At 37.4% G+C, this 18,650-nt stretch overlaps 1 protein-coding gene across 4 annotated transcripts in view; it reads right to left on the reverse strand.

The window, feature by feature from the left end:
• NRG1 (neuregulin 1) overlaps positions 1–18,650 on the reverse strand; it is a gene marked incomplete at its 5' end in the record, with an annotated part of 171,406 nt that overhangs the window by 115,286 nt on the left and 37,470 nt on the right. For all 4 annotated transcript variants that reach the window (XM_083353735.1, XM_083353734.1, XM_083353732.1 and 1 more), the window contains 2 exons: positions 5,991–6,115; positions 17,465–17,648. In XM_083353735.1, coding sequence (XP_083209861.1) covers positions 5,991–6,115; positions 17,465–17,648 — 309 coding nt within the window. The remainder of the gene's footprint in view (positions 1–5,990; positions 6,116–17,464; positions 17,649–18,650) is intronic.

An 18,650-nucleotide genomic window follows, 5' to 3' on the forward strand; every position in this document is an offset into this window, starting at 1 on the left:
CTTTCTACCCTGATGCCTTAACCATTGGATCAAAGTGGCTCTCAGATACCCTGAAATATGAACCTTGAACCCTGTGCTGGGAAATTTACAGAATAATGGAGTTACAAGGGACCTTGGAGGTCTTCTAGTCCAACCCCCTGCTCAAGCAGGAAACCCTCTCTTCTAAAAAATCTCAAGTGTTAGAGCACCCACAACTTCTGGAGGTAAGTCGTAACACTGATTAATTGTTAATCCCTTTATTAATGCAGCGTAGGACTGTGTTGGCTTTTTTGGCAGCTGCAGCATACTGCTGGCTCATATTTAAGTGATTGTTCACAAGGAACTATGTATTTCTATATTAACTGGATTGTCCAGATCTTTTTTTGCTGTGACATCAGGGTGGGACAGTCAGAATTTGACAAGAGAATTTTGCCCTTGTTCTTCTGCTAATACCCTTAACAGGTTTGGTTTCACCCACCTCTCCCCTGGGTTTACAGTTTTCCATTTCCTGCTTGGGACAGAGGCCCTTTTGTGGTAGTTCTGGTATTTCTTTGAAGGCTGATGCCAGAAGGCAATTGAGAGATTCTTGGTCAGCCTATAGATTGTCTAAGGTTTCTGTTTTATTTATATACGAATAGAATAATTGGGAGAGTTTTCACCATTACCATGTTGGAAACAGTGACTCTTTTCTTACCATCTGAATCTGAGAAAGCTATTCAATTTCTAAAACCATATCAGATATAGTGAAGGCAAAATGTTATTTAGTGTTTTTGGTAAAAGAGAATATTTGTAACTCTCAGGACTGAAGTGAGGACTCCTTGGTGCTCTCTGAGCTTGGTGGTTTTCTTGCTGATATGTCATTATCAAACTTGGTAATATCATCCATGCTATTTAGTGTTTTGATATTGCTCAGTTCCCATAGACTCTGAGCAGCTTACAAAATAGCAAAACATAGCATCAATCTAGAAAATATATTACATAACATTATAAACCTCTACATTTTCCAGTCTTTCCTAAAGCTGAATGTGGGACAACTTGTCACAGCCAACTCAGCACAGGACAACTGACCACAGGACAACTCATTCACGTTTCATTTTGTCCCTCCTTTGGCATCCTTTCTTTAATGATTCTGTTGTACTATTTCTTTGATATTAGTGCAATTCTTGCCTTGCAACAAGTTGCCCCGGGGCGAGTTGTCCATAGCGAGTTTTGCTAGGGCAGGGGTAGGCAACCTTGGCTCTTTTATGACTCGTGGACTTCAACTCCCAGAATTCCTGAGCCAAGAAAAACAGCCAAGGTTGCCTACCCCTGTGCTAGGGCAAGTTGGCTGTGGTGAGTTGGCCACAGCAAGTTGGCTGTAGCGAGTTGGCTATGGTGAGATGGCTGTGGAGAGTTGTTACAGACCCTTCCTAAAGAGCCAAGACAGGGAAGAGGGCTATATACAGGATGAGCTGTTTCTATAAAAGGGGAGGGCTTATTAAGAAGTTCATTTCATCATTGCACAATTGCTTTGAAAGATGCCTTAGTTGGCCAGTTACAAAAGGATAGTTATTTGGAGAGATTTCAGAAAACACTTGAGATGAGCAATTATACTTATGGCAAATAACTGGTGAATAACTGGTGATTGTAACAGGATAATCTCATTGGATTATTTTTGCTATTTTCTTCATAGACGTGTTGATCTTTAAAATGCTGTGAATATAATTCCAATTATTTCTTTGCTCATATATTTGGAATTATTTTAAAACCATTGTATAAAATTTTGAACATGTCCGATAAGATGTTGAAGGATACAACTAGCAGAAGCTACCCATGCTAACGATGCAAAGCAGAACAGTATTGCAAACAAATGCCAAATAAAATAAAATAAAAATACACAACAGACACAACAGACATGCCTTTATGGTACCCTTCTGGTTTAGCATTTTGAATGGTGTCTATCATTTCTTCCACTCAGTATTTTCTAAAGATTATTTTAATTATAAAAGAAATTAAGTGGAAACTTAGCATACTACAGAACAAATCACCAGCCTTGGTTGTCATGTGCACTTGAAACAAAGCCATTAAATGCTGCAAACGCTCCACTGAGATTGCAGAGAGCATCACTAATCAATCATCTTATAAATGGGTGCTTTGTTATTACCAATGCTTATCTATGGCAACCATTTTGTAAGTAGGGAAGTCTCCCATGGCAGCCATTTCAGGATTTCAACATGCTGTCAAATAACTCTCAATGTGCCCTTGCTAAAAAAAAAAAGTTTAAATACTTTTTTGGGCCTACAAAATATTAACTCTATACAGCTTTCTTTTAATATATTATTTATCAGCAAACATATTATATAATAAATTTGAGTCATGATAGGAAAGGAATACATAGTTCTCAGGTTTCAAAAACTGTTCTCATCATGCATCCAGTGCCTATACACAGAATACCTTTTCCTTCCTTCCTTCCTTCCTTCCTTCCTTCCTTCCTTCCTTCCTTCCTGATGCTAATTATTTTTCCCCTTTTGATGTAACACATCAAATGTACATGTACCAAAGAACAAGATATACAACATTGGAAAATCAATTATACTTTATTAAAGCCCCTTCTTTTGCCAATCTAGTATACTATTTGGTATTTATGCCTTCAAAAACTTCATCTTGCTGAATTGCATTTCTCAATGCTTATGTCTCTTTTATGAAGATATAATATTCTCGGTGCTTGCACAGGACTTCAAAAATTCCATTTAAACCACACTTTAATTTCATTATAGGAATAGGTTAGCAAACTTGGTTGGAATTTTGTATCTTGTACTTAGGGCTTGCAATAAGAATTCTCATACTTTCTGTGATCTTTTCTCCATTCTTTCAGTTGGAAGAGAGAACAGGAATATCCTTAGGTGCACAAACATGTGTCCATTTATCTGAGTCATTACTTCACCCTTGCAGTCTGGCTGAGTCCTGAGTCTGGGATATCACTTCAAACTGCTAAAGCCATTTCAAGTGTGAAACTGTGCAGATTTATGGACAACCAATTCATTTATATATGGGAACTAGGTCAGTTACAGGGAAAAGAAATACCTGTTTAATCCATTACTTCAATACTCATAAATTAGTATTTCAGTATAACACTATTATAACAGTAGAATTTACTGGTAATGTTTTTTCCTGTAATTTACTGTGATTTTATTCTTTACATAACTATCTGTCAATTTTTCAAATATTTTAATAGTTAGTTTTGAACAAGGGTACCCTAATTATTATTCTAAAATATATGTAATAGATACATGCTCAGCATTAGAAGACAAGATAGAAAGACCTGCACATAGATTAGAGAACAAACAAAAGTATACTATATCATCAAGACAGTAAAGGAACTGAAATGGAAATGGACTGGTCACATAGGAAGAATTGATGGCAGGTGGACCAAGGCAGTTATTGAATGAATCTCACTTGATAAAAAGTGTCCACAAAAGAGATCTAAGACAAGATGGATCGATAACATCAGCAAGTATTATGGGCCCAATTGGCAAAACAAAGCTCAGGACAATATCAGTGGCAAACATGCAGAAGAGGCCTTCATTCTGCAGAGGATAGACAATGGCTAAGATGATGATGATAATTTCCTAATACTAATAATTCTATTTTTTTAAAGGAAACAATTTTAGTCTAACCAGAATGGTATGTAGAACTCCCATAAAGTTCTATGTAGTCATATAGATTTGATGATGACTCAAAAATCTTTATCAGTTTCATTAATGTATAAAAATTTAAAAACTGCTGGGAAAGAATTGCCAGCATCGTATCTCAGTAAAACAGCATCAGTGCCATCCAATAAAATGAGACCCAATCGATACAAGAGTGTCAGGCAAAGCACGCAGAATCACTCATGAATAGTCTCAGACAGAAGCCTTATTGCTAGCCACCCGTGTTATAAGAATCTCACCAGATTGACTGCATTCTCTTGAGATGGTCAGATAAGGCCTCAAGGATTATGGGGAAGTCATAGTTCAGAAGTCTCTGAACTCTGCAGTTCAAATACCCTATATTCACTCCCCCCACCCTTCCCTTAACACCTCTCTCCAGTCTAGCTGGAGATTCCAAGACAAAGGGATGGTAAATGAGATTCAACAGATACAGAATGTGATACAACAAGGACCTTTCTATTTATTTAGCAATAACATAGCAATAGCACTTACATTTATACACAGTACCACTCCATAATGCTTTACAGCACCCTCTGAGCAGCTTACAGAGTCAGCCTATTGCACCCAACAATCTGGGTCCTCCTGTAAGGCTGAGTCAACCTTGAGCCAATCAGGACTGAACTCTTGGCAGTGGGCAGAGTCAGACTGCAATGCTGCATTCTAACCACTGTGCCACTATGGCTATTTATTTGCTGAGCTTGTGGTCTCTGTAAAGGAACAGAGAGGGACTCATTGACCGCAACTCTGTCATAAAGTGTCAAGGGGCTTGGAACAGTTTTTGTCGATTCAGGTTAATACAGAACATACCATGTCCTCAGTTTATTTATGTTCTGAAACTCCCAGGATGATTTTTTGGATATGTGTTATATATGGAAATGAACCCTTTGTAAGTGGCCTCCAAAGTTCCAAATATATTTAAAAATGACCTGCTAGAATTGGAAACAGACGATCTGGATATAATACCCCAATACTTTACTATCTTCATTGGTTTCTAGAATATTTCTTATTTCATTCAAAATGCTGTTTGACATTTGAAACTTAAATGACCCTTCTCTGGATATATCACTTAAATATAAGTAATTACTAGGACAAAGCTTAAATAATAGTGGCATTTTACTTGTGGGTTGTTTCTTCCATCACTATTTTATGGGCATTTTGGTCTCAAACTACTTTGTAAAGATTCACATTGTCCTCTAAAATCCCTTAATTTTTAAATATTAAAACTATTGTTTTAATATAAAGCTTATCCTATAAACTGTCAAGAGAACACAGAACAAGTAACATTATCAAACTAAAAGATTCTAATACCAACATTACAATGTATAATTAAATGTATACCTCTATAAATATATAATTTGCACATAAATATATTGCCTTTTGCTTTTTAGCATAATGTTTGAAAATCCAGAACATTCAATAAATTCAGAATTTAAAGTAGCACAATACAATATGTTTCCATTTTGTTTTTGTTTTTTTCATCTACTGGCAAACAGACAAAGCATCTGAGTTTTCCTGCTTTAGGAAACAATACGGCAAAATATATAATCATCTGGTAGCTCATAACCAGAAGTATCTGTTATAAAGATTATGCATGCTGATGGAGTAAACAGCAATTTGTGTATCTGCTGTGAAAAACCCAGCAGAACATATTGGTTAAAAATATGTATCTCTTTTCATTGACTGCAAACTATTTTTTACTTTTCTGTTTTCTGCACCTTAAAATTACAAATCTAAATTACAGGACCCAAGAGGAATAAATGCATTTAACAACTCCATATATATTTCATGTAAATCTATTGCTGTAATCTCGTTAATGAGGATAGTAAACTGGAGCAGTTCCCATGTGCACAAAAGGTAAATCTCTTCCCTGTTTCTGCTGACTAGAAAACAATGAGGCAAGTGCAGCTGTAGTAGAATGTAACATTTTAAGGTCTCTTATATTATGCTCTCATTTTAAGCCAAAAACAGATAAGAGTTTTACTTATCTGAGTAATAAAATAAATGATCACGTACAATAAAAAGATATTGTTTTCATAACTACACTTGAAAATGTGTCAGGAGGAATATATTCAAATAACTTGAAAGAACTTCTCAGTGTAAACATTAACATTTTTCAATATTGTGTCAAATTATTTAGAAATTCTGCTTACATTTGGCCTTTATATTATCCATTAAATGATAAACCCAAATATTTTCACTTCGGTTTAGTTTTGAGTTTTATACCCTTAAGTAGATATATTTACAGGATTTTTTTTAATATAAATTCTTATAACAATTCATTTTATTTGCAACAATTCTAGATAAGAATGAACCATGTCTTACCACTGGTGTCTGTAATAGCTATTTGAGCTTTAGTAGTGTCATCTCCAAACCTGTTGCTTGCTTTACATGTATATTCCCCAGCATCATCCAACGAAGCTTTAGTAATGCGGAGTTCTGAGAATGTTCTAAGGAAAGAAAGTTGAATAATATATTAAATCATTTTATGCATCATTGAAAGAAACAAATATACAAAAAATACTGTTTGGGTTTGTTCCTCCTTTGCTGGAGGTGCAGAGAGGAGCCATGTTCGTAAGATAAATAACATAAAGTAAATTACAGGTAGTCTTCAACTTACAACAGCTCATTTAGTGACCAATTGAAGTTACAATGAAAAATGTGACTTATAACCATTCTTCACACATATGATCCCTGCAGCATCCCCATGGTCATGTGATTTACATTCAGATGCTTGACAACTGACTCATATTTATGACAGTTGCAGTGTTCCGTGGTCATGTGATCACCTTTGGCAACCTTCTGACAAGCAGAGTCAATGGGGAGGACAGATTCACTTAACAACCATGTTACTAATTTAACAGCTGCAGTGATTCACTTAACAACTGTGTCAAGAAAAGTCGTAAAATGGGGCAAAACTCACTTAACAAATTTCTCACTTAGCAACATAAATTCTGGGCTCATTTGTGGCCATAAGTCGAGGACTACCTGTAATATGTACAGTAATACACATTTTCCTATTATAGATTTGATAGTATAGGTACTCCTTACTTAATGACCATATGACGCCCTCCCATTACTTACAATCCACCCTTAAAGTTATGACTGCTGCACAGACACATCTGGAGACAGACACACATATGACCACAGTCTGGTGCTTGGCATATTTCAGATCACATTTACAACTGGTTACAGTGTCCCATAGTAACATGACCATGATCTGTGCTATTTTTTGCCAGTTTCCACCAAAAAGAACCCATTCAGGAGAAAGGAATTTCTTTAACATCCATGTGGTTTGTTTAACAACCACACAATTCAACTTAGTGACCACAGTGATTCACTTTACGACTGTCTTAAAAACAGTGGTAAAATCAAGACAGGTCATGTGGTGACACACTTAATTACCACAATGTTTTATGCCAAAATTCCAGATTCAATTGTGGGTGTTAAGGGAGGATCACCTGGAGAACAAAAGGGGCAGGGAAAGGATAATCTATTGTCTTTATCTTGAGATTAAACTTCAGTTACTTGTCTGAACTGATTTATTTTATTTTATTTTATTAGATTTATATACCACCCTTTCCCGAAGGACTCAGGGCGGTTTACAGGGTATTTAAAACAACCAGTACAAAAGTTAAAAACAAATTTAAAAAGATTAAATTATCCCTAAAATTAAAAAAAACCCAGTTAAAAATTCTCAGCCTGGGCCGGAGAGCTCAAAGAGCCAGGTCTTCAGGTCCCGGCAAAATGTGCGAAGGTCGGGGGCAGTCCTAAGCTCCACGGGCAGCTGGTTCCAGAGGGCAGGCGCACCCACAGAGAAGGCCCTTCCCCTGGGTGTTATCCGCCGACAGTCTTTTATCGGCAGCACCCTGAGAAGACCCTCCCTGTGGGAGCGCACTGGACGAAGGGAGCTTGATGCTGGCAGCAGGTGTTCCCTCAGATATCCTGGACCATTCAGGGCTTTATAGGTCATCACCAGCACCTTGAATCTCACCCGGAGGGCAACCGGAAGCCAATGCAGATCGCGGAGTAGAGGTGTTACATGGGAGTATTGGGAAACCCCCATCACAACTCGCGCAGCCGCATTCTGCACCAGCTGAAGCCTCCGAGTGGTCCTCAAGGGCAGCCCCATGTAGAGAGCGTTGCAGTAGTCTAGACGGGAGGTCACGAGTGCATGAGTGACTGTGCGTAGGGCATCTCGGTCCAGATAGGATCACAACTGGAGCACCAGGCGAACCTGGGCAAAAGTCCCCCTGGTCACGGCTCCTATATGATCTTTAAAATTGAGCCATGAATCCAGGAGGACGCCCAAGTTGCAAGCCCTATCATTAGAAGTTAGAACTAGAAAGCAGTTTGGTTTTCCCTTCTTGGATTCAACTGTTTATTATACCTGCTTATCTTCTTTTAACGTGAATATATGAACAGAAAACGTCCCATTATTATTTTTTTTAAGTAACTCTAAGAACACTTGTCGATCAGAAGGTCGGCAGTTTGGCGGGTCAAATCCTGAGCGCCGCGTAGCAGTGAGTGCCTGTTACTCGTCCCAGCTTCTGCCAACCTAGCAGTTCGAAAGCACGTAAAAATGCAAGTAGAAAAATAGGGAGCACTACGGTGGGAAGGTAACAGCGTTCCATGCGCCTTTGGCATCTAGTCATGCCGGCCACATGACCACGGAGACATCCTCGGACAAGCGTCGGCTTTTCGGCTTTGAAACGGAGATGAGCACCGGCCCCTAGAGTCAGAAATGACTAGCACGCATGCGCGGGGGAACCTTTACCTTTACCTTTAAGAACACTTGTCTGGATGAAGTAAATTGCTTTAAATAATAAAAAATAGCCAAACATTTGGATCCTATTTTTCAAAAAATAAAGACATCTTTTAACAGTAAGAGATAAAAAAAATTACTTTGAGTTAAGCTCATTATCCCTCCTATGCTTTTATGGATATATCTACATATTTATCTTGGCAACAGTACAGATATGAATTGCAATTCCTTCTTCTGCTGTTGTTTTAATCTCCCAGCTTAGACTGTAACCCTGAGAGTATTTGAGAGAATTTGATGAGTCTCTCATACAGCTACTAACAGTGGTCAACCCTGCTTAACTTTGTTTGGATCGGTTAAGATTTCTAGCTACTGCCAAATTTTATAGAACAGCCTTAAGTGCAACAATTTAATTCTTCAACTGCATCACTAAAAGCAATGAAGTTGCATGGGGTTTTCCCAAAATGTTAACTACATGCTTAATTTAGGATCTGACATTAGGTTTCATTTTGAAGTAGACACTACAATGATGAATTATAGATTACAGCACTTTTATTCTCATTGCTCACTACTGTCTGATCTTTCTAGTAACATACAAACACTGTATATCCTTGTAAATATAAGATGATTGCAAATGTAGGGTATAAGGCTAGAGGTCTCAAACCACCCCATCTATTCACATCTTGGCCTCAGATCCTACCTGAGGTAATGCCTTAATTGCTTCTGTCTTCCAGCTGTTGCCTTATCTCTTAATCCAGTATATGAAAGACAGTGGCCCTGAAATCTATGCTGCCTTTCTTGTGATTAAAAGGGCAACGTGGAAATATGTTTAGTATAGTAAAACAATACCTGACCATGCAGCATAGGAACATGGTCTTATTATAAAATTAGATCATAGAGCTGGGAGGGGCCTTGAAGGTCTTCTAGTCCAACCACCTGCTGAAGGCAGGAACCTTATACATGCCGGTCAAATGGTTGTCCAGTCTGTTTTTGAAAACCTTCAAAGTTGGGACACCCACAACTCCAGGAGGCAAACAGTTCCATTGTTATCACACTGTCAGAACATTTCTCCTTACATCTAGGTTGGATCTCTCTTAAGCAAGCTTTCACCCATTACTTCTTGTCTCACTCTGCTTTGGAGAATAAATCAATCCCCTCTTCTCTGTGACAGTCTCTCAAGCACTGGAAGACAGTTATCATGTCCTCCCTAATCCTTTTTTTCAATAGGCTAGGCCAGCTTGGCTGGCTCAGGAATTCTGGGAGTTGAAGTCCACGAGTCATAAAAGAGCCAAGGTTGCCTGCCCCTGTGCTACACATACAGCTGCCTCAACTGTTCATCACATTCAGCTCTTCCTCCCCTCCTTGGGAGATAAACCAATTATCAGAGATAAACCATATTTTAATTAAAAAATGAAACTAAGTACTCCTTTTTAACTTTAATATTAAGCATTAAAATACAGCCATTCATTGTTGGAGAAATAAGTTATAGATCTGCATAGATCAGCTAAATAACACAGATGAAAAAAAAAATCTAAAAAAAAATCTTGTGAGCAAAACATGAAAATAATGGTCTGCTACAAAAGCCAAAAATTCTTCTTAGATCTGGAACATCATTCAAGGGAGACATAAAATTCAATCTTTCCCTCATTTTTCTGGGAAGGGGGAGAGATACCTTTAAGTCAGTTTTTGACTTCTGGCAATTGTCTGGATTAGTTATTGCAATTTTCTTAGCAAGATTATTTTGGAAAAGGTTTGCCATTGCCTCTTCATAGGATAGTGACAGGGCCAATGTTACCCAAGGACTAGAATTCAGTGTCTCCCAGTTTCTAAACTGGTGCTTTAATCACTACACCAGACTGGCTCTTAAACTTTCCTCTTGTATAGAGATTTAAAGAAATTATACAATATATGAACCCCAACATAGATTCCAAACAAAAACATACCTCCTTCTGTACAAAATGAAGATTCTAAAAGATTCTGATGTTTCTCCAGCTTTGGAAGTGATTTCACTTCAACAGGCTGCTCAGAACAAGTCATGGGAAACCCATTCTTTTTCAGCGTGCTTTGGAATCTTCAGTCTTTGTTTTTAAAAGAATTGAACTTTCACAAAGATACCTAGTTGGGATTTCCATTAGCTAATACCTATTACAGGTAGTCCTCAACTTACAACCATAACTGGGATCAGAATTTCACTTGCTAAGCAAGGCAGTTGTTTTTGCCATGTTTGTTAAGTGAATAACTTGTTGAGTCAATCAGGCAGTTTTGAGAACCCGGCTTTCCCCATTGACTTTGCTTGTCGGAACCCGGCTAAGAAGATTGCAGATGGCAACCACATCACCCTGTTGTAAATACTTGCCAGTTGCCAAGTGATCAAATTCTTGAACCTCAGATGACCATTACTGAGTAGTGGAACAACAGGTTTCCTGTAAATTCTTGTAGTGAGCTCTCCAAGGTACTGATATGGAGTTGTCTTGCCAGTGCCCAGACCCAGACAGGGGGAAAAATAGAAATCTCTTCCCCACTGTGATTAACCAATATGTATAAAAGTTCTTAGGGATTCTCAAACAAGAAAGAATGGGGGAAGCAAGCTATATGAATAGGATTGTGAAAGAACAAAAATGTTCACTTTAATCCTGTACAAAATTACCAAGGAAAAATAAAGCTAAAATAAGAAAATATTCTGAAAGACATGCCCAATTTTAGAAAGCAATAAAAAGGACTCTTACATGTACTCTTATATGAATCACATGAGAACTCATGGGAGTAAACAAACTTTAGGAAATATTTTAATATTAAATATCTACTAACATTGTGAAGCCATTGGCCATACATTCTGAATCTTATAAGTTGTTGTTGTTGTTAGCTGCGAAGTCATGTTCGACCCATCGCGACCCTATGGACAACATTCCTCCATGCCTTCCTGTCCTCTACCATCTGCTGGAGTCCATTTAAGCTCACGCCTACTGCTTCAGTGACTCCATCCAGCCACCTCATTCTCTGTTGTCCCCTTCTTCTATTGCCCTCAATCTTTCCCAGCATTAGGCTCTTCTCCAGTGAGTCCTTCCTTCTCATTAGGTGGCCAAAGTATTTGAGTTTTAGCTTTAGGATCTGGCCTTCTAAAGAGCAGTCAGGGTTGATCTCCTCTAGAACTGACCGGTTTGATCGCCTGGCAGTCCAAGGGACTCGCAGGAGTCTTCTCCAGCACCATAGTTCAAAGGCCTCAATTCTTTGGCGCTCAGCCTTTTTTATGGTTCAACTTTCACTGCCATACATTGCAACTGGGAAGACCATCGCCTTGACTATACGCACTTTTGTTGACAGGGTGATGTCTCTGCTTTTTAGTGTGCTGTCTAGTTTTTCCATGGCTTTCCTCCCGAGGAGCAAGCGTCTTTTAATTTCTTGGCTACAGTCCCCATGTGCAGTGATCTTGGAGCCCAGGAAAATAAAATCTGTCACTACCTCCATTTCTTCCCCATCTATTTGCCAGGAATTGAGAAGGCCGGATGCAAATAAATGAGGTTGTAGATTTCTTATTCACAGTTACAATATATGCTTTATATTTGAGGCACAAGTTTCAGATTTCAGCCTGAAAGTCATCAAATTAATTTCCAGCAGAAACCGTGGTAGAAAATAAAAATAAAAACAAGGAGTGAATAAAAACATGCTTCCTATGAATAGTCTTACAGAAAACTAAGGTTTCATTTTCAAATACAAATCATGCATGAGGAGGAGATTAGCCTTCAAATTGAATCTATATAAATTTCTATCCATTCCTTCAAACTGTATCAGGCACCTTTCTATAATGTATTAATAGTCCAATAATAAACTGAACTGATCTCCTTAACTTATGAACATAAGACAGATGTAAATGAGTATTATTATTATTATTATTATTATTATTATTATTATTATTATTATTATTATTGTTATTATTATTATTATTATTATTATTGATGATGATGATAGAGTTAGAAGGGACCTTGGAGGTGTTCTAGTCCAAACCCCTGCTCAGGCAGGAAGCCCTATATCATTTCAGACATATAACGATTTGTTGCTGGAACTTTGCACTTTGATATGGCCCAAGGGCTAATCAATAAAGACTTTAGTTAGTTAATTTCAGACAAATTATTGTCCAGTCTCTTTTATAATACAGCTGCCTGAATTGGGCCAGTTACTAAACCTCAGCTTATTTTACTTTACAAAGTAATGATGAATATAAAGTAATGAAAATAAGCAATAAATTGTGTAATATGAAAGCACTGAAATAATAATAGTGCATTCTTAAGTATTAGACCAAAATACTAATACTGTTTGTATCTATTAGCAAGCATAAATGTAAGCAACATAGCATATATCCCTGCCAGGCCAGGCTTTGTGCGCCATCTGATTTTATTAGTATATTATTTTTATATAATTTAAAAATAAGACCAGGAATTTGGCATGGTATAAAGGAGGGCTTTTCAACCTTTTCACCCATTGTACCACTTTTAAGATATGGTAACATCCGAGTACCACCAGTTGCCTAGCAAGGTGTCAAAAACTTGACCAAAAAAAAAAAGGAAAAAGGTGATGAAGTACAGGTAGTCCTTGACTTACAACAGTTTGCTTTGTTTGAAGTTACAATGGCACTGAAAAAAGTGCCCCCCAAGCCACAGCCGAGCAAGACACCTGCCTGCCCACCCGGCGGCACCCTTTCTCCTGTCCGAGGTTTTCATTGTTGTTAGCATTTCTGTTGAGGATTGGCAGTGGGGGTGGGGTGGGGGTGTTTGGTTTTTATTCCCCTGTCTGCTGGGTGGTTGTAGCAGGTTTTGGTCACTTCACATGACCTTGGGACACTGTGACCATCATAAATATGAATCAGTTGCCAAGCATCTGAATGTAAATCACAAGACCCTGGAGATGCTGCAACATTCCAGCTGATCAGCGCTTCTTCTGGGCTCAGCAGACATGCCAGGATCAGCGCTGAGCTCCAGCTGGAGCCTGGCGCTGATCCTGGCGCTTCCACTGAGCCCTGACAGCCCTGCAGCACTAGCCGTCTCTCGCTCAATCTTGTGCGGTGCTGCCACCAGTTCAGCTCATTCCCCTCCCCTGCTACCACTTTTCTACGATGGTCGCGTACCACCTGCCAGGTGCCAATGTACCACAGTTGGTACCCGTACCACTGGTTGAAAAGCCCTGGTATAAAGTGTGGTGGAAGGTAGTGAGGAGGTGAATTGTTAGACCTAGGAGGAGGGCTGAATTTCAGGAACCTAAGAGGCAACTCAGCTCAGATGGTATGTGTGAGAGAAAGAAGAGTGAAGACAACACCTCCCTATTAGTTCACAGAGTATGTTACAAATGTAGATGGTAGCATCTTTAGTCTGGCAAGTTTTGTTTATAGGTGTGAAACAATAAAGAGGTCAGGTTGGAAGAATTGCCATGTGTCATTCTTGGTTTTGGGTGTGACACAAAGAGGCAGAATTTAGCATTTAACTACTGTATATTTCACAACATTTCTTTAGGCCACATATAAGTACGATGAGCATTCTTCAATAATAAAATCAGTGGGTGTCTACCATGGGGTACTTTTATTGAAGGTGTGACCTCTTCCCTCTTGGTATTCTTAGGTAGCATCATGGTGTGTTAGGAGGGTTAGTTACATTCTGGTTAATTGATATTTTGTGGAAGGCCATGATTAGCACAAAAACATGTTGTGAATATGGAAGATCCTTAACAATGGCATGCATTTCATGTATGATAGGTGTACATGTCTACCAGCACAAAGCATTTGCCTGACACTGAAATTATATGTACTACAATAGTGAGTAATGCTTTCAGCTTCGCATAGCATCTATTGAAGCTGGATCGTAAATAAAAACAAGACCAGGTTAGGAGGGAGAAATGAAGGCATGAAGTCAAGATGGATTGAATATGTGTACCGACTACAAAAATGTATTTATTGCCACCCCCCCACAACATTACTGATAATTGCTTTAAAAACTGCCTTTTTATTTTATAAAAATAACCCGTACTCAATTCAGTATGAATTAAACTAAAACATACCAAGGTATGCTTAATTTAAATCATATATAAAATGTGCAAAACTTTTACATTCAGAGGGTTCTCAAAGTGTATCAATTTCCAGTTATAAAGACAGGGACGGAATTTCAATACTTTCATTATAAAACTTAAAAGTTTATTTTTTCCTGATAGATTTAATCGTTTCTATTTCACTCCTTTTAAGATTGTAATTAAGGTTAGTTCTAAATATTAGTATAACTGTGATATGATTGATAAGTTTCTGCTGTATAAAAATCTTATATGAACTCCTGTGATCATATATTTTTAAATAAAATCTTTACTGAAGAACATTCCATGAAGCTTAATTAGCAGATTTTGCATCACCTTTACATATATGATAACTTTTGTAGAATAATTAGCCTTCGTGCCCCTCTTCCTTAAAAAAAGCTGTACTGATCTAACAAGAGCTCTCAGTTCTGGCAGGGAATAACTTAATATAATCTTTACACACATCTTGCAAATAGAAAGTTGTGTTAAAGTATCACAAAACATCCAAATATAAAGCAGGAGATTGAGCCTTTCACTTGCAAACTTGAAAATATATCACATTGGAGCTGTACACATGAGGTGATCAGGTCTGGCAAAGGAAACTGTGAGCTTTTAAGATATTTATAAAACTATTTCTTTTGTAACCAGTTTGTATTTTGGAATTCTGTAAACTGTTTTCGTCAGGTCTACCTAACAGTATGATCTAAACTCAAAGCTATTTCTGGCTTAAAGTGGGTTAGGCTGAAGCTCAAGTAAATTCTGTCATCCAGATTTTGTGTTCTGACCACAAAGGTTTCATCCAGAAAATTGTTCAGGAAATCGCAACACAGCCAAGAAAGTGGTGGGAAAGGAGGAGCAAAGCTCCATTCAAAGCAGGAAAGCATGCAGGCAAAATAAAGCAAAATTAGGATGTGCTGAGGTCATTTCTATCTAAGATCTAGGGGTGGAAATCATAATCCTTCCTTGTGCCACATACAGGTAGTCCTCTATGTACAACAGTTCATTTAGTGACCATTTGAAGTTACAATGGCACTAAAAATTGACTTATCACCGTTTTTCACACTTACGACCGTTGCAACATCCCTGTGGTCACATGATTTACATTCGGATGCTTGACAACTGGTTCATATTTATGATGGCTTCAGTGTTCCGGCTTTGTGACCATCTGACAAGCAAATTTAAGGGGGAAGCCAGATTCCCTTAACAACCATGCCACTAACTTAACAACTGCAGTGATTCAGTTAACAATTGTGGCAAGAAAGGTGTAACACAGGGCAAAATTCAGTTAACAACCATCTCACTTAGCAACAGAAATTTTGGGCTAAATTGTGGTTGCAAGTTGAGGACTGTCTGTACTGTCTTCAGCTGATATGAAATCTAATCTCAAACTATGACCATGATACTGATACACTATGCTTTTAGAAATACAAATCCATATAAAATATATCTACTAATTTTACAAAATTCATTCAGTGTGGCAGCTATGACAATAAGCAATTTTCTCCCCAAGATATTTTATCCAAGATAACATCTGTTTACCCGAAAAAATTCATAGCTTGTCTCTTGAATTTTCAGAGTCCATCTGGAATTTTCTACAAACTTTCAAGCTTAACTTCCCAACCATGTAAGCTGTTACTGAAATGTAACATCAAGACCAGTAATTTTTATAAATGCATATTGAATCAATTCTTCCAAATAGGTTCATTTGTTAAAGCATGTCTCTCAATGTACCAGAGGGACCATATTACATACAAAATATATAATATTGGACTCAAACCTGGGTCCAAGGTAACCTGGATCCATCTGTAAAACTGTTATTTTCCTGTAATACTTCAACCTCTTTGAGCTTTGTATGAAATGGAAAGTCTTTTCTGCCAGTTGAATGGCCTTAAGAACTCTACTGCTTCAATTAATCATGTTCAGTTTAAACCCAACTGACTTCCTAAGTCATCCTTCACTATATTTAATATAGCGACAGCTGATGGCAATTTAGTATTCTAGTATTTAATATAAGACACACAGAGGAAAAAAAGGACTTTGGTTTAACAAAAAAAATAAGTGTTTTCATTGATTTTGGCAACTGTTTGGGATTGAAAATTGCAGCCAGGACAATAAGCATAATAAGCTTTCCAGACACTCATTGTTTGAAATGAACTAACAAAAACTCTGCTTCATCTTCCTTTAATGAACATACGATAAAATCAGCACCATGAAGGTCACTTGTGCCTTGATATTTGGTTCAACTGAGCTCACTCAGAGGAAATGGACTAAAACACATCAAAATGTTCATGTTAACTTTTTTTAATTCATATCAAGATTTTAGCTTCATAACTGTTCTTTGAGGAAGATTAAACTAAGCAATAGAGAGTTTAAATGTATCCAAAACCAATCAAGATATATTGATTGCACAAATGTTAAAGATTAAAAATCAGTCTAGTCAGATCAATGAAAAATTATATTCACATTCTAACCAGATCATTAAAAATATATTGATTCTGACTGTCATGCAACAGGTCAATGAGTTTTCTAAGCAAGAATGAGAGGAAACTGTAGCTATTTTTTCCCTGAAACATAAAAATACCTAGCTAGTAAATTAAGGATTTCTTTTTCGTCTCTCACAATGATTATTAGACTGTGAATGTGTCTAGCACATTGGATGCACACTGCTTTAGTAAATTTATACTTTTATGCACAGTTTGGATTATTGCACTACCACTGCAGGATTAGAAATACATTCATTGTAAGGAAATTCTGCCCTATAGAACTAGCTTAATGATGACAAAGAGTTTCTGTTTAACTTTTTATGAAATAAGATATAACAGCAGCATTATAAAATCACTAAGTTAAAATAAAATAATAACTTATTTCCATTAATTATCACTTTCCAAACAGGATAACACATTTTGGGCATCTGAGATCATTAATACAGTTGAGATCTGCATCATGGTGAACAATTCTCAGCTTTTTAGATAAACTGCTATATACTTACTTTTGTTTTTTTGGGCTCTTTATCTTGATATTTTCTGGTCTGTTTCTTTTTGTTATTTCTTTTCCGTTCTTTAACCATTTGAATTTGAGAGAAAGGTGCTCAGAACTGGCTTCACATCTGAGAACTAGTGTCTGACCCACAGCAGATTCTTGACTTTTCATCTCCTTCAATTTAGGAGGCACAGCTAAGGAAAAAAATAATAAGGTGTAAGTGACTAGGTCGTCTTTCAAATTGAAAAACAAAGGCAGAAAGAGACATCTGAGCAACTTGGAGCATTTAGGATATCTTGAGATTATGCAACTCTTTACGTGAAAGTTGCCAGTTTCATGAAAATATATATATATCATGAAATGAAGGGAAACAAATGGGAGGATACTTAATGACAACAACCAAAACTGCTTTGAATTGCTAAGTTTGTTATGCCCTGTATATTCTGTGTATTAAACAATGGAAACTAATCAAGGAGAGAAGCAACCTAGAACTAAGGAGAAACTTCCTGACAATGAGAACAATTAACCAGTGGAACCACCTGCCTCCAGAAGCTGTGAATGCTCCAACACTGGAAGTTTTTAAGAAGAGACTGGACATCCATTTGTCTGAAATGATATAGGGTTTCCTGCCTGAGCAGGGGGTTGGACTATATGACCTCCAAGATCCCTTCCAACTTTACTATTATGATTATGTTATTGTTTGGATGAACTGATAATATGACTGGGAAATGCTGTTCTCTCCCATTCCATCATTTGTAGTTTGCAGACTTTTGGAAACTGACACTGTAATCCTCTTGTTCCTGGATCTCAAGGATGGCTGGAAGTGGAATTCGAGAAGATTTCCACTCATTCCACAACAGATTATAATATAATCACTAGAAGAAAGCTATGTAGCCCAGAGAAATCTACCTTGCCTGCAAAGCATTCCTTTCCCTGCCAAGGAAAAACTTATTTTAGAATGTTTATTAACCTATAAAATGTTTGGGAGTTAGTAATTGTTGCATTTAGATAAATCATTCATGCAACAATTTTAGGTTTTTAAAAATACATAATTATATAATTACTGTTGATGCCTGCTATATAAATGGTACCATTAGATAGGTAAAGGTAAAGGTAAAGGTTCCCCCGCACATGCGTGCTAGTCGTTTCCAACTCTAGGGGCTGGTGCTCATCTCCGTTTCAAAGCCGAAGAGCCA

This window comes from Vipera ursinii (assembly GCF_947247035.1).
Source record: "Vipera ursinii genome assembly, chromosome: 2".
In the NCBI taxonomy this organism is placed as follows: domain Eukaryota; kingdom Metazoa; phylum Chordata; class Lepidosauria; order Squamata; family Viperidae; genus Vipera; species Vipera ursinii.